The sequence below is a fragment of the Xiphophorus couchianus genome, chromosome 2, assembly GCF_001444195.1.
Source record: "Xiphophorus couchianus chromosome 2, X_couchianus-1.0, whole genome shotgun sequence".
NCBI classification, from domain to species: domain Eukaryota; kingdom Metazoa; phylum Chordata; class Actinopteri; order Cyprinodontiformes; family Poeciliidae; genus Xiphophorus; species Xiphophorus couchianus.
In genome coordinates, this window is record NC_040229.1 from 28,603,383 (window position 1) to 28,626,889 (window position 23,507).

General features: G+C 42.4%; 3 protein-coding genes across 3 annotated transcripts in view; 2 read left to right on the forward strand and 1 right to left on the reverse strand.

Annotated features, from left to right (window-relative positions):
* Positions 1–1,713, forward strand: part of tead4 (TEA domain transcription factor 4) — a gene marked incomplete at its 5' end in the record, with an annotated part of 29,032 nt that extends 27,319 nt beyond the window's left edge. Inside the window, one exon of the mRNA XM_028031623.1 lies at positions 729–1,713. Within this exon, the coding sequence (XP_027887424.1) occupies positions 729–842 (114 nt within the window). The remainder of the gene's footprint in view (positions 1–728) is intronic.
* Positions 1,714–7,731: 6,018 nt separating this feature from the next.
* mansc4 (MANSC domain containing 4) lies at positions 7,732–11,597 on the forward strand. Its single transcript, XM_028032163.1, has 3 exons — positions 7,732–8,000; positions 8,088–8,222; positions 9,929–11,597. Exons 1-3 carry the CDS (start codon positions 7,781–7,783, stop codon positions 10,729–10,731), a joined length of 1,158 nt encoding a protein of 385 aa, XP_027887964.1. The 5' UTR covers positions 7,732–7,780; the 3' UTR covers positions 10,732–11,597.
* A 2,005-nt stretch (positions 11,598–13,602) lies between these two features.
* mrps35 (mitochondrial ribosomal protein S35) lies at positions 13,603–23,245 on the reverse strand. Its single transcript, XM_028000257.1, has 8 exons — positions 22,948–23,245; positions 22,030–22,082; positions 21,745–21,912; positions 19,930–19,990; positions 19,683–19,822; positions 17,925–18,034; positions 17,783–17,852; positions 13,603–14,067 (listed from the first exon to the last, which is right to left on the reverse strand). The coding sequence occupies exons 1-8, from the start codon at positions 23,078–23,080 to the stop codon at positions 13,792–13,794; spliced, it is 1,011 nt and encodes a 336-aa protein (XP_027856058.1). The 5' UTR covers positions 23,081–23,245; the 3' UTR covers positions 13,603–13,791.
* Positions 23,246–23,507: the final 262 nt, after the last annotated feature.

Consider the following 23,507-nt stretch of genomic DNA (forward strand, 5'->3'; position numbering starts at 1 on the left):
ATATGTGTAATATGCCCTAATGTTACAAAACGTTATTTGGTAAATTCATTAATCAGTGTGATCTTTGAGTAGCTGATAAAGAACTCATTGAACCCAAAACAAATTCATTCAAAAAGAAAACCAGGTCAATTTCCACTGCTTTTTATCCTGGAGATCTTCTTATATCAGGATTGTAAACTCAACCTGTGGAGCCTGAAAGGGTCTGGTGAAGATTTGCTAAACTAACCACTGAAACTCTATTATTTTATTAACAATACAATTGATATAATTGATCACAAACTGCATATTAAAGAATCTGTGGTTAGTATAGGATAATACAGTCCTGACCTTTCAAGTACAAATTTTAAGGTCATCATAACCATCATCTTATTTAGTAATTTGTGGTAAATATTTTGCTCTCTAATATCCAGAATTTTATTAAAGAAAACTGCTGGAAAAGTTTGGAATTTTTCTGAAATTTTTGTTGAATCTTTTTGAATTCTTCATTGTAAACTTTTTAAAAGTACACGATTTGTACTGTATGTTCACATTGCTACCCCACTGAATAACAGAGGAAGAATAAATTCCCACTGAATAGTGTATAACTTTTAACATCTAAAGGTAATTCACAAGCAGAAATAAAGGAATGTCAGTGCAATGTCATGGATGGATGGGGATGCAGAATTTCCCAACTATGTGAGATAAATCCATAAATATCTGGACCTGTGTGTGTGGTTTTTTTTTTTCAGGTGGTGACAAACACGGATACTGTTGAGACCCTGCTGTGCATAGCTTATGTCTTTGAAGTGTCCACCAGCGAGCATGGCGCGCAGCATCATATTTACAGGCTAGTCAAAGACTGACAAGAGTCGCACTGTTGGAACTTGCCAGCTCTTAGACCCTTTTGTAGCGAGAGTTAAGCAACAACAACACGTAAAAAAAAAAAAAAAAAACGAAACAAAAGACTGCAGAAGCTGTCAAAAGCTGGAATCTGACAAGTTGGTTGGGAACTCGGAGAAACACTGGCTGCGTCAGCGTGCGCAGGAACACTACTACTGCTGAAGAAGATGAGCTGCGGAAGCCGAAAGGCTCTGAAAAAGTGAGGAGGAGGACCATCCTACACTGTGGTCTCGATACCAAAGGAGCCAAACACGGCCAACAGAAGCTGCATGAGAGAGTTGACGTTGGTGGTGTTCTTCATTGTGTTTAACTAGAGCTTGTTTTAAATGTAGATTCTTGTACCGACATGAATGTGGAGGGGGTTGGTCGAGTTGGACTGCCTCAGAGTGCCATCTAGTGACTTGAATTCATGTTGGAAAAAAGAAAAAGAAGATTCAAGATCCCTCTTTTTGCACATCCACGGATCATAACAGATGGTGCCAATACTTTACAGCATTTCAGCGATCATGTACAGAATCACATTAATCTCTTCTTAACAAAGTTAGGATAAACTGAAAAGTGTTGTTTGGCGTCGATTGTCGAATGCGTCTCGTATTGTCTTCTTGTCCTTGATTGGCAACAGTCTGACTCCGACTGAAGGCACATTGTAACACTGCTAACCTGAACTTAATGGGATCTGTAAGCTGAAGTTGTCTGCATACGTAAGTTGGCCTGTGTCAGATTGAAAAACACGTGTTTCACACACAACTCCTTCTGTTGCTGGGTTTTGGTAGTGTGGTATGAATCTAATGACATATATAATTAAAGGCAGGATTTCTCCTGGTGAAACTACAATTTAATGAGTACATTTGTGAAAATCTTCATGTACAGTGCTTTACAAAAGTATCCATACCCTTTGAATTTTTGTTGTCATGTTACAACCCATCCATCCATCCATCCATCTTCTTCCGCTTATCCGAGGTCGGGTCGCGGGGGTAGCAGCTTCAGAAGGGAGGCCCAGACTTCCCTCTCCCCGGCCACTTCTTCCAGCTCTTCCGGGGGAATCCCGAGGCGTTCCCAGGCCAGCCGAGAGACATAGTCTCTCCAGCGTGTCCTGGGTCTTCCCCGGGGCCTCCTCCCGGTGGGACGTGCCCGGAACACCTCACCAGGGAGGCGTCCAGGAGGCATCCTGACCAGATGCCCAAGCCACCTCAACTGGCTCCTCTCGATGTGAAGGAGCAGCGGCTCTACTCTGAGTCCCTCCCGGATGACTGAGCTTCTCACCCTATCTCTAAGGGAGAGCCCAGCCACCCTACGGAGAAAACCCATTTCGGCCGCTTGTATCCGCGATCTCGTTCTTTCGGTCATGACCCAAAGCTCATGACCATAGATGAGGGTGGGAACGTAGATCGACCGGTAAATCGAGAGCCTCGCTTTTTGGCTCAGCTCTCTCTTCACCACGACGGACCGGTACAGCGCCCGCTTGACAGCAGACGCTGCGCCAATCCGCCTGTCGATCTCCCGCTCCCTTCTTCCCCCATTCGTGAACAAGATCCCGAGATACTTAAACTCCTCCACTTGGGGCAGGACACCCCCCCTGACCCGGAGAAGGCACTCTACCCTTTTCCGGCTCAAGACCATGGCCTCGGATTTGGAGGCACTGATCCCCATCCCGGCCGCTTCACACTCGGCTGCGAACCGCTCCAGCGAGAGCTGCAGATCACGATCTGATGAAGCCAAAAGGACCACATCGTCTGCGAAAAGCAGAGATGAGATCCTAAGGCCACCAAATCGGATCCCCTCAACACCTTGGCTGCGCCTAGAAATTCTGTCCATAAAAGTGATGAACAGAATCGGTGACAAAGGGCAGCCCTGGCGGAGTCCAACTCTCACCGGAAACGAGCCCGACTTACTGCCGGCAATGCGGACCAGACTCTGACACCGGTCATACAGGGACCTGACAGCCCGTATCAAAGGGCCCGGTACCCCATACTCCCGGAGAACCCCCCACAGGGCTCCCCGAGGGACACGGTCGAACGCCTTCTCCAAGTCCACAAAACACATGTAGACTGGTTGGGCGAACTCCCATGCACCCTCCAGGACCCTGCCGAGGGTGTAGAGCTGGTCCAGTGTTCCACGACCAGGACGAAAACCACACTGCTCTTCCTGAATCCGAGGTTCGACTATCCGACGGACCCTCCTCTCCAGGACCCCTGAATAGACCTTGCCAGGGAGGCTTAAGAGTGTGACCCCTCTATAATTGGAGCACACCCTCCGGTCCCCCTTTTTGAACAGGGGGACCACCACCCCAGTCTGCCAATCCAGGGGAACTGCCCCCGATGTCCATGCGATATTGCAGAGTCGCGTCAACCAACACAACCCTACAACATCCAGAGCCTTAAGGAACTCCGGGCGGATCTCATCCACCCCCGGGGCCTTGCCACCGAGGAGCTTTTTAACCACCTCGGCGACCTCGCCCCCAGAGATTGGAGAGCCCAACCCAGAGTCCCCAGGCTCCGCTTCCTCAGTGGAAGGCATGTTGGTGGGATTGAGGAGGTCTTCGAAGTACTCTGCCCACCGACCCACAACGTCCCGAGTAGAGGTCAGCAGCACACCATCCCCACTATAAACAGTGTTTGTGCTGCACCGCTTCCCCCCCCTGAGACGCCGGATGGTGGACCAGAATCGCCTCGAAGCCGTGCGGAAGTCTTTCTCCATGGCCTCTCCAAACTCCTCCCACGTCCGAGTTTTTGCCTCAGCAACCGCCCGAGCCGCATGTCGCTTTGCCCGCCGGTACCCATCAGCTGCTTCCGGAGTCCCACAGGCCAAAAAGGCCCGATAGGACTCCTTCTTCAGCCTGACGGCATCCCTCACCGAAGGTGTCCACCAACGGGTTCGAGGGTTGCCGCCGCGACAGGCACCGACAACCTTGCGGCCACAGCTCCGATCGGCCGCCTCGACAATGGAGGCACGGAACACGGTCCACTCAGACTCCATGTTCCCCACCTCCCCCGGGACGTGTTCGAAGTTTTGCCGGAGATGGGAGTTAAAGCTCCGTCTCACAGGGGATTCTGCCAGACGTTCCCAGCAGACCCTCACAACACGTTTGGGCCTGCCAGGTCTGACCGGCTTTCGCCCCCACCACCGGAGCCAACTCACCACCAGGTAGTGGTCAGTGGACAGCTCCGCACCTCTCTTCACCCGAGTGTCCAAGACATACGGCCGCAGATCCGATGAAACGATGACAAAGTCGATCATCGAACTGCGGCCTAGGGTGTCCTGGTGCCAAGTGCACATATGGACACCCTTATGCTTGAACATGGTGTTCGTTATGGACAATCCATGGCGAGCACAGAAGTCCAGCAACAGAACACCGCTCGAGTTCAGGTCGGGCGGGCCGTTCCTCCCAACCACGCCCCTCCAGGTCTCACTGTCGTTGCCCACGTGAGCGTTGAAGTCCCCCAGCAGAACAAGGGAGTCCCCAGGAGGAGCACTCTCCAGTACCCCCTCTAAGGACTCCAAAAAGGGTGGGTAATCTGAACTGTCGTTCGGCCCGTAACCACAAACGACAGTCAGAACCCGTCCCCCCACCCGTAGGCGGAGGGATGCTACCCTCTCGCTCACCGGGGTGAACCCCAACGTACAGGCGCCGAGATGGGGAGCAACAAGTATGCCCACTCCTGCCCGACGTCTCTCTCCCTGGGCAACTCCAGAGTGGAAGTATGTCCAGCCCCTCTCAAGGAGACTGGTTCCAGAACCAGAGCCATGCGTCGAGGTGAGACCGACTATTTCTAGCCGGAACCTCTCGACCTCACGCACTAGCTCCGGCTCCTTCCCCACCAGAGAGGTGACATTCCACGTCCCAAGAGCCAGTTTCTGCAACCGAGGATCGGACCGCCAGGGTCCCCTCCCTTGGCCGCCACCCATCACACAGTGCACCCGACCCCTTTGGCCCCTCCCACGGGTGGTGGGCCCATGGGAGGGGGGGCCCATGTTTCCTCTTCGGGCTGAGCCCGGCCGGGCTCCATGGGTAAAAGCCCGGCCACCAGACGCTCGCCATCGTGCCCCCCCTCCAGGCCTGGCTCCAGAGTGGGGCCCCGGTGACCCGCGTCCGGGCGAGGGAACACCAAGTCCAATGTTTTTACTCATCATTGGGGTCTTCAGGCTGCACTTTGTCTGGTCCCTCACCTAGGACCTGTCTGCCTTGGGTGACCCTACCAGGGGCATGAAGCCCCAGACAGCATAGCTCCTAGGATCATTGGGGCACTCAAACCCCTCCACCACGATAAGGTGGCAGCCCATGGAGGAGTCATGTTACAACCACAAACTACAAAAGTGTATTTTGCTGAGGTTTTCTTAGGAAGACTAATACTAAGTAGGGCATAATTGCGAAGTGGAAGAAATAAGATATATTCAGATCTACCAAATCATCTCCATCCACTTAGGTTGCAAAGAGCAACAGTCAAGAAGACAACAGTAATTCTTGGGTATCGCTGGAGATCCACTGCTCAGGTGGAAGAATATGTCACAATTGGTTTGTCCTTCAAAACTCTGGCCTTCATCAAAGAGTGGCAATAAGAAATACATTAGATGTACTGCCTAAGAAAGTAGAAGGTGCTCTGGTCTGACAAGACTGGAATGTTTTTAACTACATGCAAAATACTTTGGCTGAACATAGTGTCTTGTGCAGTTCTTAGATCAGAAATTTAATTCTCAACTTATTCAATTATGAAATCAGTGTGTCTCTTGTCCACATCAAAGAAGCAGTTTCTCATTTCTTTGAACAGGTTGCAAATGCTTTAGAGCATCCATGCAAGTGATTATGTACAGTTCTCTGCTGTTTCACACATTTTCAATTGCTAATGTCATGTTGATCAAAATGTATTGCAGGGGCCTCTGTTCAATACTCTGAAGCTCCACGACGTACGTTAATCGTGTCAGTCTTAACATGCAAAATGCTTGAACAACTTGTCATAATATGTCAAGGATCTTTCTAAATCTGTCCTTAATTCGGAAGTTGTTCTGTGGTGAATCCTGAGTTTCTCAGAGTAAATATCTGAAGCATTAGATCAACCAATGACCAAACAGTTTTCTGACATAGCTCAAAATTACATCACATGAACTGGCAAATATATAGCCAGACCACAACACAATGCTGCATTTTTGCCAATGGAAGGACAAGAATTTGGATGAGGTCAACAGTGAGGAGAAGAGGAGTGAGGCTGAGGACATATTCTAGTTTTCATCACTCTAACATCATCAGGTAAGGGTTTGCAATCCACAACAAGATAATGACCAAGTTCTTCTGACGCTTCTCTATATTTTTAACCACATTCAGGAATTTTTCTCAGCATGGAGATGGAAAGAATATGATTGCTTGCCACATACAAGCTGCTATGGATGCAGTGTGTGATGGCAGAGGCTGGAAAAAGCACTAATAGATTCTTTCCTCGCTACACTGCAAGAGAAGAGAAGATATTCTTCGTGATGGGGATGAGAATTTGTGGCCCAAAAGCCAATAATGCCATGACAGGTATAGGAAGATGTCACTGTAATGTCTACAAACCTGCACAATTTTCCTTAAGGATATTGTCCTATGTTCTCATTTCTACTTTTTTTTTTTCTTAAGCTCTGCAGTCTTGTCTTTTCCTTTGCAATGACATGGTTCAGTGAGCAAATTACAGTACAAACAAAAAAATCTTAATCTTGACATACATAATCTCCAACAACTTACAATAATTGTCACAATGACAAAGATATGTACTTTTGAGAGATGAATCAAATATTTTGAGAGAGAAAGAATGACTTTTGCAGATAATCCAAGCTGGTTTGCTTTCTGTATAACTTGATGAATTTACTTTAGATAAAGGTTTCCCTTCCAGCAGGACAATGACCTTACACACACACAGAGCCACAGTAGAAGTGTTTAGATAAAAGTAGATTTATGTATTTGAATTGTTCAGTCAAAGAAACTTGTCATCAAAGTGACTAGCGTAAGCTGGAGCTATTTTGCATGAAGGAATGGGTAATAATCTCAGACAAAACAGTGAGTCTACAAAATTGACTCAGTGGGGCTGAATAAAGATAGAGAGAATGATTTGGTACAAGACAAAATGTGGTATTGTAATAATTTCTTATTCCTTACACAAAAAGGCAAGAGACAACCCAAAATTTACCCTAAGAAGAGCCATTTAATCAATTAATAATTAATTCTACTTCACAATATCCAGAAAAGAGGATGCGGCGTTCAGGGGATGAAATCACAAATAACCTTCTGAAGTAGGAAACTGTCTCCATCTGGTGGCGTAAATATGTCATTACACTTTAATCGACGAAATTCAGTGTCAAGACAAAAAAAAATTATTTTTTGTTTGCACATATTTTCTACCCAGAACTCATCAAGTGGCATACTTATAGTTTCACTATTGCAACTGTTGTGTTGTAATCGAAAGTCATGGGATCAGTTCTTAATTCAGTTCATTGTGTTTCAACGTATCTTGCTCGTTGTTGTACTGTAGGCCGGTCACAATAACAATGTTTGCTGGACAATAAATTGTTCGCGAAAAGCGATAATATTGTTGCTTTTGAACTATTTTCAAGTTTATATATTGCATAGCAATGCAGGTTCGTCCTGCCAAGCATTAAAAAAACCCCTTTAATTTTGTAAAGACCAATTAGCAGTAGAACTGGAAGATATTTAAAATTTTCAAAGATAAAACAACAACAACCAACAAGAAAAAACAAACAAACAAACATGAACGCAGCTCTGTTCGGGCTGGGTCTCCTCCTTCTCCGGGACTCACCTGGAGACGAACTCCCACCTGTTTAAAGCAGACCGCTGCATGCGCCACGCCTTTCCTGCATATGTGAGCCCCTTCGTCCAGACCGGGGTTGAAACATGCTTTGACGGACACTATGCGCGATGAATGCCACATGGGGTCTCCTGGCGGTTTTGAGTCTGGTGTGCCACACTGAGTCGACGTGCTCGCCGACCTCCTACTACAAGAACTGCTGGATCCGTCGGTTCCCGGGGATCTTCATCGACATCGAGGAGTCTCAGAGAAGAGGAGCGCAGCTGCTGAGGTCCTACCCGGAGGAGACGGCGCTGAAATGCAGCCGCAGCTGCTGCCTCACCAGGAACTGTGAGTTGCGTTTCTGTAGTTGTGCTTTTTTTGGGTTTACTTGCGACTTCACTTATGTTGGTCTGTTTTTTTTCTCTCTTCTTACAGTTTCTTGCAATCTGGCCATATTTCACTTTGATACCATACAAGAGAATGTGAACTGCGTCCACATGCACTGTCCGACTCTCGAGAGTTGCATTCTGAGTCACAGGGAGAACGTTGTCCTCTACAACGTCACGAAAGGTAAGGAGAGACACTGGGAGGAAGTTTTTTCTCAACGGAAACTTTTTTTTATTATTTTTTTTATTTAACGTAAAAAACCAAAAATAAAACATTGGATCTCTAGTGTCAGCACATCAAGGTCTTAACTATAGCATTTGCATTCATCTCCCCTTGAGTCCACGACACACCCAGAGACTAAGGGTGTATTCAGACCGGATAGACTCGGTTCGATTGCGGACTAAAATTGTAACATTTGTTACATTTTCAGAACTGTAGTTCGCATTCACACTGCACTGTGTCAAAACGACTATAACTAACTGAAAAACCTGTCGTCGCCCCCCCCCCCAGTCGCCTGTGCACCAAGAGCCACTGAAGAAATCGACACAAAACCTCTGAAGACCAGCGCCACTTTCTTCTTCATAATATAAATCTATAAACAGTTTGGTTTCTATCAAGATGCAAGAGAGGACTAAGCAAATTCCTCCATCCTATTTGATGATTAAATGTTCAAACAGGCAATTAGTTAAGTTTTTGTCATTTGTTAAAGGTTTAAAAAATTACAGCAGCTGCGGAGCAAAATTATGTTTAATACTTACTTAAAGATCATTTGTATAAGGTATATTTCATCTGACAAACGAGATTCATTTCGATTTATATTCTAATCTATTGAGAATGACTGTAATTCATCTTAAACATTTTTCACATTTGCTCACATTCCAAATCAACAACTTCAATGTATTTTATCTCAATAATGTGATAAACCAACACAAAGCAGCGCATCATTGTTTAGTGGATGAAAAATTATGAATTTGTTTAAAGACGTAATACTTTGCAGAACCACCTTTTGCTTGATATTTTAGCTCAGGCTCTGCCAGATTGAGTGAAGAGCAGTGGCGCCTGACCTTTCTGCTTTGAAGACCAAAACTGTTGAGATGGACGTACTTGTCCACAATATACTTATTTAATTACATTTACTATGCATTTTATAAAAATAAAAAAAAGTACATATTCCATTCATTAAATGGTTTTAATGAAGTTTAGATGAAATCAAAACGTCTGGTTAATGAAAGACCTTTCAGATGGGGAAGGCTTTTATTCAATGTAAATTTCGGTCATAAAAAGTGTCAGTGGATTTAATCTGGACTTTAACCAGGCCATTCTAAATCCTGCGCAAGCTTCGTTTGACACTATTCCATTGTATATTTGGGCTCATTGTACTGCCGTCTCAAGTGTTTCGCGACCTCTAGAAGGTTTTTTGAAAGGTCCAACCATAGCTTCTTCCACGTTTGCTGTTGTGACTTGTGGCAAACTTCAAACAGTTCTTATGGCTTCCTTCCTGCCACCAACACGTTGTCTTGTCAACAGATTCTCCCATCTGAGCTATGAATCTCTCTTTTCAGCTCCTTCAGCGTTACCTATTGCACGTTTTCCTGAGTAATTCTCTCCTTGCTTAGTCTATTAGTTTAGGAGAACAGACACATCTGGGTAGGGTTGCTTCTGTGCAGTTTTATTTCCAATTTCAAGTCCATTGCATACAATCCCATTAAAATAAATTGAACTTTGAGGTTGTAAGGGATTGACAACCTTCCCAATGCCCTTAACAGATTACCTATGGCATATGTTAGCAGATATTTTTATTCAGTTTTAGGTCCTTACTAAAAAGTAATGAAGAGAGAGTCTGTGGGTCGTAGGGTGTAAGATATAAAATACATCTCTTCCTGTTCCAGGTGTGGATCCTGATCTGTTAGTGTTTGGGAAACACTTTACCTCCAACGTCCGCGTGCTACCCCACCACTACAGCAGAGTGAACGCCTCAGATCCGCTGCCCTCAGACAAGCGAAACTTCATCCATCCGCCTCCTCATCCCGTGCAGCCTCGCACCGCCGCACCCTCTGTGAAGCCATCCATTCCACCGACTGAAGCAGAGCAGAGCACCCGTCAACTCACAACCGATTCCACAACTAAATCAGCCTTCACCGGACAAACCTCCCCATCCTCCGACAATCATGTCCAAACAACAATCCTGACGACCGCTGCAACATCTGCTGAGTCCAGCATCACCACATCAAACTCCATTACCTCTCCAACCTCCGTTGACCTGGAGACGCCTCCGGGGTTATCTACAACAACTGCAAAACCCTTCACATCCATCCCAGCCACCGCCGTTCATAAGGTGACCAGCAGCGTTTCAGCGACCACAATTCTCCCGAGTGAGACAGAGCACAGCAGCAACAGCAGCATAGACGTCACCGCCGGGGGGAACTACACCGCAGGCGGCGATGAAGGTCAGGAAGTCGGTGAGGACGACACTGTGGAAGAGCTGGGGTCTGGGTGGCACGTGGCTGCGCACACTCTACTGGTTGCTGTGGCCATTTGTGTCACACTGCTGCTGAGCTGCTGCTGCTCTGTGCTGCTGGTGGTGAGCTGGAGGGGCCAGAGGAAGAGGATGGGCCGCTATCGCACATCGTGGAGAGGGAAGCGAGCTTCCATGCGTCTGATTAAGTATGTGCTGGTGAAAGAGAACTCCTGAAACACAGAACTGGTACTTCCTGTTATTGTTTTGTAGGAAGAAATGAGGTGATGCTAAACCGCAGTAGGCATGGGCCTCCTAATAGTATCAAAAGTATTTCAGACTTCTTAGAAGTTACCAAACCGCTACAATTTAACAGGATGTGAACATTTTTTTTGGCTGCGTGGAGTAACATATTATCACACTGAATCAACATTTTGTGAACTGCTGGTCAGCTAGCTGAAAACCGCATACCATATTTGATCCTTTTGCTTAAAAGAAAGACAAATGTTCTTGTTTGGAAAATTTTTCAAACGAAAAGGGGCAGCACCTCTTATTAACCAGCTGAAATCGGCTTGTTGCACCTGCGTAACTTTAGTTAGAGCAGCAATAATAGTCAGCATTCTAAAACTACAAAGTCTAAAGCTTCAAGATCTAAATATTAAGAACTTGAGGCACACGCCTGTTACTTAGGATAAACTGCATCTCAGCTAATGACTTGGAAGCATTTCGGCATGTAGACTCATCAAAGATGACTTGCCGAAATTCAAACCGAGCGTCACAATGGATCGGAAGAAGGGATTTAGGCGACTTTGACTGTGGCCTGGTTGTTGGTGCATAGCAGACTAGACTGAGTATTTCAGAGGCAACGATTCACACAGGTTCATCAAAATGAAACAATATCAGAATGGAAAAATGGACAATATCTGAACAAGATATCTGTTGGTTTCAGTACATCAAACTGACAACCTTTTTAAAGATATTTTGAATGCTAGCGTGAATAAATTTTAAGAAAGAAAAAAAAAAACTATTAATATTGGAGAAGACTTGTATATTCTGCTGGCTCTTATGGGCTTGCAGCAGAAGTGAGCGAGTGACTAAAATGAACGTCGTCTACGCCAGTGGTTCTCAAACTTTTTTCAGTGATGTACCCCCTTAAAAATATATTTTTAGTCAAGTACCCCCTGACACTGGCAAAACATTTTTGGAATTAAAAAGAGGTAGAGTGCTGTAAAATCACTGTCTGATTTATTAAAGCCAAACAACTTATATCAGTAAACCTGACAAATACATCCATATTGCAAACATTGCATGGTTAAACAAAAAAGAAAAACAGAAGACGGTGACCACCAGGAAGGTATAAAACCAGTCAAACCGTTTTATTTTAAAGGATATTGAAACTAAATACTGAATATAAAATTCAGTGCATGAACACACATTTATATTTTATCGAACTTTTTACAAAATAATTTTTCCCAAGACTTATTATGAGGAGCCTACTGATTTTTTAAAGATATTTTGAAAAGCTTCACGTACCCCCTGCAGTACCTCCACGTACCCCCAGGGGTACACGTACCCCCATTTGAGAACCACTGGTCTACGCCATGACTGACACTTGATAAACGCCGAGAAAAGCCAGCTAGCTAGCTGGGCCATAGCAGCTAACTGCATTTGCCTGACATAAAATTTACGCAAGAGTAAAAAAAGAAAAAAAAAATCTACATACAAGATTGAATAGTCCAGCCACAAGACAGTGTGGAGAAATAAAGGCATAACTTTTTGTCCATTTCTATCTGGTCTCGGCTCCCACACAGAGCCGTCGGCCACTTGCTCAGCCTCTCCCTCCCGTTTCAAACTCTTTTAATTAACTAAAAATTAAAGAGCTAAATATGAATGTTTGCTACCTTTAACAAAAAAGCTTAAGTCTATGAAAGCAGTGTAGCAGTTTTGCTAATGAGGCAGCTTATCATGATTCAAAGTAATGAAATAACAAACTGCAGTTTTGATGTTTATTGTTATTTTGTTTCACTCTATTTAGCAGCGAAAGTAAATAAAACGTGTTACATGTCTTTTGCTGTAAGTATTTACTTACTGGAGGGTTTTATGTTTGTGCTACAGCTAACAGCTAGCTCCTCACGTCAGCGACTCTAACGGAACCGGTACCGTTCAGCTGCTGTTGCTCCTCCCACACTTTGGACTGAACCATTGTTCTAACAATGGTAGGGGGGGCTAAAAATTAATTCTTAATTTTTTTCTGAGATAAAAAAGCAGATTTATTTCATTTTTTGTTTCTTTTGCCTTTTCATATTGCTATTATTTAAAAACAAACGTTTCTTCAATGATTTTTTTGGGGGGAGGACAATTCTAGACTTTTCCAAGATTGGGGGGTCCCCTCCCCCCGACCCGCCCGGGATTTAGGCCTATGATACCGGAAGGATTTCTTGGATGTGAGGCAGTTCTGAAAGCGAGATGAGGTCCAACCTGGTACTCCAAAGTTGCAGGTGAGCCACTGTAAATGTTACTGTCCATCATTTAGAGGCAGTAGGAATAACTGTTGCCTTCTGTTTTCAAAAAGTGATTAATGATGTTTTAAATATTTGTGTAAGTTCTTTAGAACTGTGGCATTTTTACCAAAGGCAACAATACCGTGAGAACTACATGGCTACACATACATTTGTACACTTTGTGTTAAATCAGCTCTAGTTTTCAAGGAGATGTTTGATGTTAAATGCATCAGGATGTTATTTATTCTATTGCAGACATACAGGAACAAAATGTGAAGATTTTTAAATAGAAAAGAGGCTGAATAGAGCCGTCTTTCTGGTTTCATAGCCTGTGATGTTGAAACTTTGCTGTACATCCCCCAGACTGACCAGATGGAGAGCAACGTTTTCTCAGTTTATTGTCTGACCTTAAAAAAAAAAAAAAAAAAAAAAGATTACAGACAGAATGTCTTCCAAGAGGGACGAACTGTTTCAGGAAGCATCGTTCCTGATGAGTACGATAAGATTTAAAGCTGATTCTTTAACTGAATGGGGCTCTTATTATGAAATCTTTCCTGCTTTAAAGAGAAAACTCAAAACAGTTGCTTATGTTATACTTTTATTTTTGTATTAAAAACATCACATACTTCATATGACAGCAAATTTATTTGAGAAAATAAATGCTGCTGACACGCTCAGACATCCAAGGTCCTTCTGGCAACAGAACAACGCAGTTGAAATCATTAACATGTTTTTATCCCAGGTCCTTGTTGCTCAACGGTCGTCCTGTAAATGTTTCTGATCAGCTTTAACGATTTCACACCTTGAGCACCTTCCTGACTGCCTCCTTGTACCGCAGCATGTTGCTCTCACTCGCCTCTTCATTCTTTAGCCTCTCGACCGAGTCCTTATATTCCTGCACCTCCTCTCTTCCCAGCAGCTGCTTTCTCACTTCAGCTTCCTCTCCTTCTCCTTCTCCGGCCGCGTTGATGCGCAGCAGCGTGTCCAGGATGTTCTTCTGGGACGTGCTGTCCTCCCAGCTGTACTCCTCCATGTCTGCGCGGGTTTTCTCTGCCTCCCACGGCTCGATTTTCTGAAAAAGGAAAAGATATATATGTATATATATATATATATATATATATATTTGTGGAACTACGGCCTCACACCACCAGGAAAATATAAAATCACAGTGCATTATTTATAAGCATCAACCACTGAGTCTTGGATTTAGTTTGGATTTTGACTAGGCCATTTTCTGCACTAGTGTCTTTTGTGGCCACCAACAGGTTCTCTTCTTGTATCATCCTATCTCTAGCTACATTTATTTTCTCCTGCTGAACAATAGCATCCCCACAGAATGATGCTGCCACCACCAATAGCGCTTTTTTTAATTTCCGCGTCTGAAAACCATTCTCTTAGACTTTCCCAAGACGGCTGTTTTTATTCTGAGAATTGCTCTGAATCTGGTTTTGGTTTTTAAGATCAAAGTGCTATGAAGACAAATGCACGCCACACTTTCGATTTTCTTTTTGTGTCAAATGGTTTAAAAAACCACCTCAATTTCATTTGAACCCCATTTTGTGTTGAGGTAACTCACAAGACCGCCACAAAAAATACAGAAATTTGCAGTAGCGACGTGACAAAAATGAAGAATTTCAATCGAAATTAATACTACAAATAGATTTGGAGTGTTATAGGCACTGCATGTTTCCTGCTGAGTGAAAACAGATCAAAGATTAAACAAACAACTTTGAATCTGCTTTTTACAGTTTCCTTTTTGGCAACAAAGGCTAAATATCTTATGTCTCATCTTCTACCAAAGTTATTTCTCCTGCTCTGTGTATTGCCTGTTCAGCCGTCATCGGGTTCCCCGGAGAACAATAAGAACCATTATCTTAAAGCGGAGCGGCAACTGGGCATCAGTGGCGCTTCGATCCAGGTGTTTGGGGTTAATGACCATCATTTACTGCGATACGCATCTGATTCCTCATAAAATCCTGCCTGGACCAGGTCCAGGAGCAGAGTGCGACGCGCCAGATACCTCATAGATCAGTAACCGGCCCAGGAAACCACAAACAGGAGTTCAACGTCAACACATTTGATTATTTAGCCTAGAAAAACAGGTTGCAGCAGGGTGTTGTCCTTCCACTGGAAATGTAGAAATATACATTTTTTTAAAGGAAAAAAAAAATCAAAACAAAAGATATGCGTTTCCAATGACCGTTTAAGCATCCATCAAAGAGTAGATTGTTCAGCATGCATGCGGCTTACTTTCCAGGCCTTTCACAGACAAAAGGCCGCCTGTTCTTCCTGATTGCGTTCGTGTACCTTCAAACCAATCCGTTTTGGGAAGACGACAGGTGTTGTGCACCGGGTGGGGGGATAGCAAGTCTCCCCTCATGCTACTGAAAGGTTTCTTGCTGTCAGCTCCAGAGCTGATTTGGATTAGCACCTGATGGAATTAGCAGCCGAAGGTCTTCCTCTCCAAGTGGGGAGATATTATCACCTCAGTGGCTGCTAACAATTGGCTCCTTTGTGGGCTAGCGTTACAACCCGATCGCCGCTCCACTCTAAAGTCGTCCAAAAGCCCGCTGGACAAGCACTGTGCCTTCCATTGTGTGTCCGAAAGGGCAGCGGACAATGTTCTGCTTCCTGACTCAAACACCTTTTCTTGACTGGGAAATTTTTTTCTCTTCCCCTCGCTAATGTGGCCAAGCCGTGACAGGAAGAGCTCCTGAAAGCAGAGGTTGGACAACAAAGGGAGTCATTTTATTTTTATAAGGCTCCAACTGCGTAGGGACAATGCTGAGGCCGATGTGGTGTGGTCCAACACCTGATAGGGGAGTTTGTTTTCTTTTTTTTTTCTTTACTCATCAGGGAGAAAATGTCAACTGGACAATGATGCTGTTTGCCGTCCTCCTGTCTATTTAGATCCGACGCCTCCCTAATGGGGTTAGCTCTCCAAGAAAAGCGGACAAGACCTTTTCTCTCACCTGGAGAGAAATGCTGGCTCATCCGATAATATTTGAAGCTGAAGGATTTAGAAAGCCCGAAAATCAAGTCTCGAAAATGCGGCACAAACCGGTTGTTTACTACGGGTACGAAATGTTTTTGTATTTAGTCGCACTTAAATGTTTCTGATCACACCAAGTGTAATATTAGAAAAACAATGGAGTAAATAATAACAAAAGCTTCCTAAACATTTAATTTATAGAATGAAAAGCCATCCAAAACAACATGGCACTGGAAAAAAATTGGCCCCTAAAAACAACAGCTTGGAGCTCCATTAGAAGTTCTTCTACCCCACCTTTCTATCTGGAAATGTGGTAACTCAGATATATCGGTTTCTAGTATAAGTGATGTCAAAGAATCTCAATTGGATTTTAGTTCAGACTTTGACTAAGCCACTTCAAAGCCTTTATTCTATTTTTTTTCTAGGTTTATTAGGTTCTCACTTGTAAGCCCAAGAAAAGGCAAGTTTATTTGGGAGGCCTTAAAGGAAGCATGAAAAGAGCATAAAAACTGGGAACCAATTAGGGCTGAAACAATTCCTCGAATGATTCGAGTACCTCGATTATTAAAATTGCTCGAGGAAAGTTTACCTGCCTCGAAGCTTCGTTAATTTATGTTTTATCATTTAGCGCACCGTGTTCCAGCCGGGACATTACTTTCCTTGCGCGTAGCTCTCACTTCTGCCTCTGAGTTGTTGACGAATGCTAAGTGTTAGCGACATAAAGTCCAATTTTCAAGTTCAGCCTGTGGGGATTTTGTTGATTGATGATAATGCCCGGGTTTTCATCGTTTTTGGGGGACCAATAAGTATCTTTAAAATGACTGATATATTAAAATACAGATTTAAAGAAGGATAATTTAAACTCAAGTTTAAGTTTATTTCAAAATGTAAATTAATTTTAGTATTTTTTTGAAATTAAATCACTGATATTTACAGAGGACAGTGAATGCTACAGTAGTGTAGATGTTATTTTTTGGTTGCTTTGTGACTCCTGGAAGAGTTGTTGATGCGTTCTTAAAGTAATTTTGGCTGGCCGATCTCACCCTGTTCCATCTTTTCTTCATTAGTGGATAATGGCTCTCACTGCCTTACTGGAGTACTCAAACCTTAGATATTACTTTTGATCCCCATTTGTTCTCCAATTTTCTTCACACTAGTAAATGGAATGTTTTGGGTTTTTTTTAAAGCTGTTTAGCCTTTTATTTGTCAAAATATGTGACTAATCCAGGATTCAGCAAGTGCATTAATTATATTTTTTCACGCAGGGCCAGGCTGGTTTGGACAATTTTTTCCTCAAATAAATTAAATCATAATCTGAATACTGCTTTTTAAAATTTACTCCATTTATCCTTCCCAAATATCAAAAATACTTTTGATAATCCGAAACATTTAAGTGTGACAGACGAGCACAAACAGATAAGTCTGTAAATTCAAAGGCATATTAAAGGATAAAGGATATGTAATACAGGTTACATAAGTGGAAACCCGAGAGGCACTGCCTCCATTTAACGCTGCGGCGTGAGGAAGGTTTTTCAGAAACATCTAATCTCAAGCCCAACTGAGAACAAACCGAACGTGACAGCGGGTCTTTAACCGAACAGTTGGCCTTTAAATGAGCGGATGATAGTTGAAAGAAAAACAAACAAACAAAAAAAAAGGTCAGCAAAGTAAAAGGTCAGATTCTGAAGAGCCACAAACAATTCAGGCAAACGCCTAAAAACCCAGCCGAACGAGGCACGGGCACATCCTGACACGACAGAGTGAACAAAACAAAAAGACAAACTCCTCGACTTACCCAGGATTCGTGGTACAGGACAGTCAGCAGGTACATGGCGTATTCATAGTTCTGCTGCCTCAGAGGGCAGCTGGGGAAGAAAGGGGAGATATTTAAGGGCATGTTTGAGTTGTGTGTTTTTAGGAGGGGCGGCGTTGTTTACCTTTCTGTTTTGATGGTGAGGATGTCTGAGTCTTTGCAGTATCTGTCCCCGACAAGTTTGAGCATCTTCTTGCGGGCGTGGTCGTCCAGGTTCAAACTGGACAACTTTACCTGGAGGGCAGGTTACACGACGCACTTAGACGTTAAACAATTAACAAAACGTTTTCAATTTAGCTTTGAATAATTTCGAAATGGCTTGGCAGGAAAGTGGATGAACTGATTTTTATTTTATGGCTCCTTCGCAGCGTACAGCTGCATCTCAAATAATTCAAATGTTATGACTTTTCTCCTGCAATTTCACTCAAAAAGTGAAATTCATGTATTATATAGCTTGATCACACACAATAATATACTTCAAGTAGAGCTGAAACGATTAATCGGATCAATTGACTATTGTAATAATAGTCGACTAATTTAGAAATCGATTAATTGATCAATCGATTAATTGAATATACAGACACAATAAATGGAAGAACATATTCAGAGAATTAAACCAGAACTGTACAATAAGTATATATACATTTTGCATTTAAGATAAAAACACCTTTTCCTGTAAGTATGCTTCAGTCAAAACTCACCATACTTTCAGTTTCTCATTTAAAAAAAGGAATTGAACTATTTACTTGCATGTCTTAATGTATTTCTAGTATTGTATACAAGAAAAGGCTTAAGTGATTACATGGAAAATCTGTAGGATGTGCCAATTTTTATCCGATCAATCGTCAGAATAATCGAAAGCTAAAATCGTTGCAGCCCTAATTTGAAGTGTTTAATTAAGTGACTGAAATATAATCACCATTCGAATGTATAGAATATCATAAAATAACATTCTGATGACATCAAATGTTTCAAAATGCACCTGTTGCAATTCAAGTTCAAGGCATCAGGTATGCAAACACGCACAGATATAACTCATCTGTTACGGCAAGAGAATAAAATGTTCTTTTACCTGCAGAAATACGGGTCAGGCATGCTGAATTTGTTCTAGATTTGTGATTCCTCTTTGAGAGATCTGCTCTCCAATCTATCTTGGAGCCTAATCCACCTGGATTAATTTCTAATTCCTACCTTGCTGCTATAATCTAAGGCAATGTGTCAGGAGAGCAGATGGTTGGTGATTAATAGCAAATATGACCCTGTTCCACCAGAGAAAATGATTAATGTGTCGGTATCTTCACTGTCCTCAGCATCTAACTAAGGATACAGAAGCTCATGTTTTTCCAAATGTTTCCACGTTTCTAAAGAGTCAGTTGTGTTTCATTTTCTGACTAAATTTAACTGGTTTTCTCAGCTCTGTCGTTTATATTCAGCATGTTTACGTTTGGTTTATGTAATTTATTAGTTTGTACAATTTGGTTTAAGTGATCATGTTCTTGGTTTTCTGCATGTATTTGTATGTTTGGCTTCAGTCTGAAAGAAGGATTGGGTATTGATGGATTAGTGGTAGCGCGAGGATTAAGTGGAATATTAAAATGTCTCCAAAAATATGTCGATGGGCAAACTGTTTTCTGACTCCCCCCCCTCCCCCCGCTGTGAAAGCTGTTGGGAAGCAGGGTGGGGGCAAATAAATAAAAGACAAAACCAACTAAGTCCAGGGCAAATCTGTCAGTTTAATAATGCAAAGTGTTTAGTTTGTGAATGTCTGTGTCATTGCGTCGACTGGTTGCTGCGTAAATCTGTAATCTCGAGGAACAATTCAAGTTCAACTCAGTCAGGTAAAAACAGCGGCTGGGACTTTTTCAGAGTGAGTGAAACTCACTTCCACGCGAACGATGCGAGCTGAAGGATTCCTGACGGACGGCCCAGCAGACACGTAGTCTGTGCTCTCGATTTTAACTGGAAAGTGCTGGTCGCATTTGGCGTCAGTGTCCAAGGCTGAGGGCCACTCTGTGCAGAAAGCTATAGCAGCGGAGAAAATATCATTATCATATTAAAACTCATGAAAACCAAAAAAGAAAATATCTTTAAACAAGGCAAATAACATTATCCTTATACGGAGTGCTTACGTTTCAGAGCTTCACAGTGTTTCTTGATAGCTGCTGGTGTCAAATGCAAAAAGTTCGGTATCTGAAACAAAGTCAAAAAGATCATCGTGTTTCAACATGTTTTACCAAAAACAACTTCTCCACCTCCTCCAATCAACAGCTAGATGGTGAAAAAGCAAAAAAAAAAAAAACTTTCTGGGTTTTCCCCAACAAGATAATGTTCTCAAACACATCAATATTGCTTTTGGATTTTGAAAAGTAGATGAACATAAGGATCCGGAAGCTAAATTGAAACAACTTGTTTTTAAAAGTGTGACCCACGGCAGGAAAGTAAACCAACTTAAAAGAGCCCTAAAAAAATCGGTTGGAAAAAAGTGGTGAAATATTCACACAGAACTGTTCCAGAAGCTTATTGATGGTAATCCAAACAATGATCCATGTTTACGTTTTAATCTATATGTGCAATTCTACAATAAATATAAAATGTGTGCACCTGATTCTTATTCATAAAATTTCTCTGTTTCATGTTGTAGAGACACACACACACACATCTGGGATAACCCCAGATGTTCTTGCAGCAACATTAAGCAAGTGGAATCATAACAAAGTCTTATATCATCAGGAAAAACAACATTCATTGAATAAATGAGTATAAGCAGATTATATAAAAAAATAAAATGTGGAATCCTTTAATGGCCCTTTTAATGTAATGATGGATATAATAATTCTGTCCAGCCTTTATCCCTCCGTATTTTAATCTGCTCACTAACCTTTCACGTGTTTGTTAGTAATAGATATATATACTTACACCGGAATATATAATGGCTTAGCAGCTGGAAAATAAACTGCTTTACCATGAAAGGCATTTTTAATGCTACTGCTGCTATCTGTATTTAAAACTAGATTTGATTTGCTGAAAATGATTTTCCAGTTGTCACTAAAAAATTGTTATTGAACGTTAAAGATGTATTTTTTGTTGGGGTGAATGAGAAGCTGCTCATTGCATTAGTAAGGGCTACATAGCTGAGTAATTTTCCTTTCACTAAACTTTCCATCAAAGCCCTCGGTGAACTGCCAGCTTCATTTACAACTTGGAAAATTGCCAAGACTTTTAAGAAAAAAAAAAAAAACATGTTTATCAATTATTCCAATTTTCTAAGAAACTAAAATTTCGGATCGCTATTAGCTGTCATCGCCAAAACTAACAGAAGCAATGACTTGATAAATTTAACTCTGGGTGTCTTTTATTTTATAACGTAAAGGGTTTAAGTTGTTGGAATAAAATAAACAAACACTTCAATACTGGTTTAATTCATTAATATGCACTGATACCAGTTTTACAAAAGAATGATGGGACAGAACAGGAAAACAAACCCCCTAAAGAGAAAATTACATAAAACACACAGTTATATGAAATACCCTGCTGTAATGTCAAAATGAGTGTAGATAATAATAATCATCTCCAAGGTGTGATGTTTCAAGTACTCAAGCCAAGTAAGTAACAAACAGCAGTTTAGCTCCCACAGGCAGAAGGAAATGAGTATTGTCAGGCCACCCGGCTGACTTCCAGCTGTGACGAATGTAAGTAGTGAATCTGTGAGTGGCTGGAGTCCAGATGGGGCAGCTGCTGCTTGCTAATCCGTGCACAGAGACACGGCCATGAGGGAAGAGCAATACAGCAAGAGGAGCTCCACCAGCACAGCAGCAGCACTGACTTGGCTACTCGGAAGAAATAAAGCTTACATTTCAGAGAAAATTTGTAATTCGAAAGCTAGAGCCGCGTAATTTATTTATTTCTTTTTTTGCTGTGGTTCTTCATGTGTCATGAACTCTGACCTTTATTAATTCCAAGTTGCCCTTCTTCTCCGGTGGAATGCCTCTCTTCACAGGGTAGCCCATCCGCACAGGAAGAGGGACGGCATTGGACCTGAACGGGGTCGCTGCAGGATAAACCGAGGTCCAGTCCTGATCCAGCGCCATCTTTTCAGTCCTAGGCTCCCCAGGCTAATGTACCAAAAAAAAACAAAACACAGTGAAGACAATTTTGAAAGTTGTAAAATAATATTGCTGGTAGGTCTTGTTTTTTATGAGCATGACAAAAAAAAAAAAGTGTTAACTTACATCTCTCTTTGGTCTTCTGCCAACGAATCCTCTACCGCCTCTTTCTGGAAGATCTAAAATTGACAGGATTTCTAGTTTTATCAAAGATATATTACTTTACCTAATATAAACCGTTTCTATTTATAAGAAAAGGCAAAAAGCTGCAGCAGTATGTTCATTCATAAAAAACAGTGCATGTTCAACGACTGACATTTTTACCATTTCATCTTTGCAAAGTAGTTCAGCTTCAACAGTTTTTAAATTTCACCACAGAATCGCAATTAAATTTAGTGCTAAACTTTGACTAGGCCTTTCTCACACATAGAAATGCTTTGATGTTAAATAATTTTATTGCCATTCTGGCTGTTGTAACGAAAGGTTAACCTCAAATGCAGCCTCAAGTCTTTTGAAGTCTTTGTTGCCTATATTTAGCCACAAAGACACACTTAGTGTGGCATGATGCTGCGCCATGTTTTGCATGTAACTCAAAATCTTATTTTGATATTATTTAACATTTCATTTCTAGATGTCGAAATAAAGGTCGCGGAATACAAAAGCAAGCTGTATTTTATTTTAAATTTTCACTCGCAAAAAATCATTTTACGCCATTCGTGGTACAACACGATGGTCAGAGTATGTCTGAAATTTGTCTTGCATCGCAGCAAAATGTGTTTACAATCACAAACATTGACTTTGGTTGAGAAGACGGTGGGGACCATTAACAGTTACTCTGATTTGTCCACATTTAGGCAAAGAAGACGAAGCATTTTTAATCTGACCAAATCGTTTTCAAGTCTGATCATCATTTCCATTAACTCCGCATAGCCTCAAGAAATGAAGGCACTTGACTTTGCGAACAGTTTCATATCTTTAGCTTAGCCAGCATCAGCAGCTCTTTGCTTCTTTTAGCATAATCAGCATTTCCAGAGACGAACTCACCTTTATTTGTAGAAGAAGAGTTTACTGTCAACGCCGTAGCATATGTGGCTCCGTTTCCTGTCTTCCTTATACCCACACCAGAGACATTAGTTCGACCTAGGGACAGAAAAACCTTCCTACCGAAGGACGCCATGTTTTTTCACCCGCTTCATTGACTACGGACACCGACGAGAGACAATATGTTGTAACCGCGAAACGACCAAGTTGACTCGTCGTGAGCGTTTCAGCGCCTCCTGGAGATGAAGACAGACTTTCAAGCTCTTATTTACTGTAAGGTAGTGACGATTCTTCCACACAGCGGCCCAGGTGAGGATGTTATAATAATTACAGATGGTATCCTCTCTTTATTTATCTTCTTAGTTATTTTTCATGAACGCGCTTGACCAGCTGTTGACTCTCCCTCTGCCAGCTGTTGCTTTCCAAACAGCTGCTGCGTTCAGTGACCACCCGTAAAATAGCCACAAGCAATAAATACAGTAATTCCCCAGTAGTACTATACTCGATGAAAATAAACCCTCACTTATTAATAGGAGCCCATTTCCTCCACTTAAAGAGGGAAA

Excerpts from the sequence above, each read along its gene's own strand:
- mansc4 (XM_028032163.1), top strand. The coding sequence starts at position 7,781 with ATGAATGCCACATGGGGTCTCCTGGCGGTTTTGAGTCTGGTGTGCCAC. Across the intron at positions 8,001-8,087 it reads CTGCTGCCTCACCAGGAACT|TTTCTTGCAATCTGGCCATA; the intron begins GTGAGTTGCGTT and ends CTCTTCTTACAG. Across the intron at positions 8,223-9,928 it reads CCTCTACAACGTCACGAAAG|GTGTGGATCCTGATCTGTTA; the intron begins GTAAGGAGAGAC and ends TTCCTGTTCCAG.
- mrps35 (XM_028000257.1), bottom strand. The coding sequence starts at position 23,080 with ATGGCGTCCTTCGGTAGGAAGGTTTTTCTGTCCCTAGGTCGAACTAAT. Across the intron at positions 19,991-21,744 it reads GCAACTTGGAATTAATAAAG|ATACCGAACTTTTTGCATTT; the intron begins GTCAGAGTTCAT and ends ACTTTGTTTCAG. Across the intron at positions 19,823-19,929 it reads ACACTGTGAAGCTCTGAAAC|CTTTCTGCACAGAGTGGCCC; the intron begins GTAAGCACTCCG and ends CCGCTGCTATAG.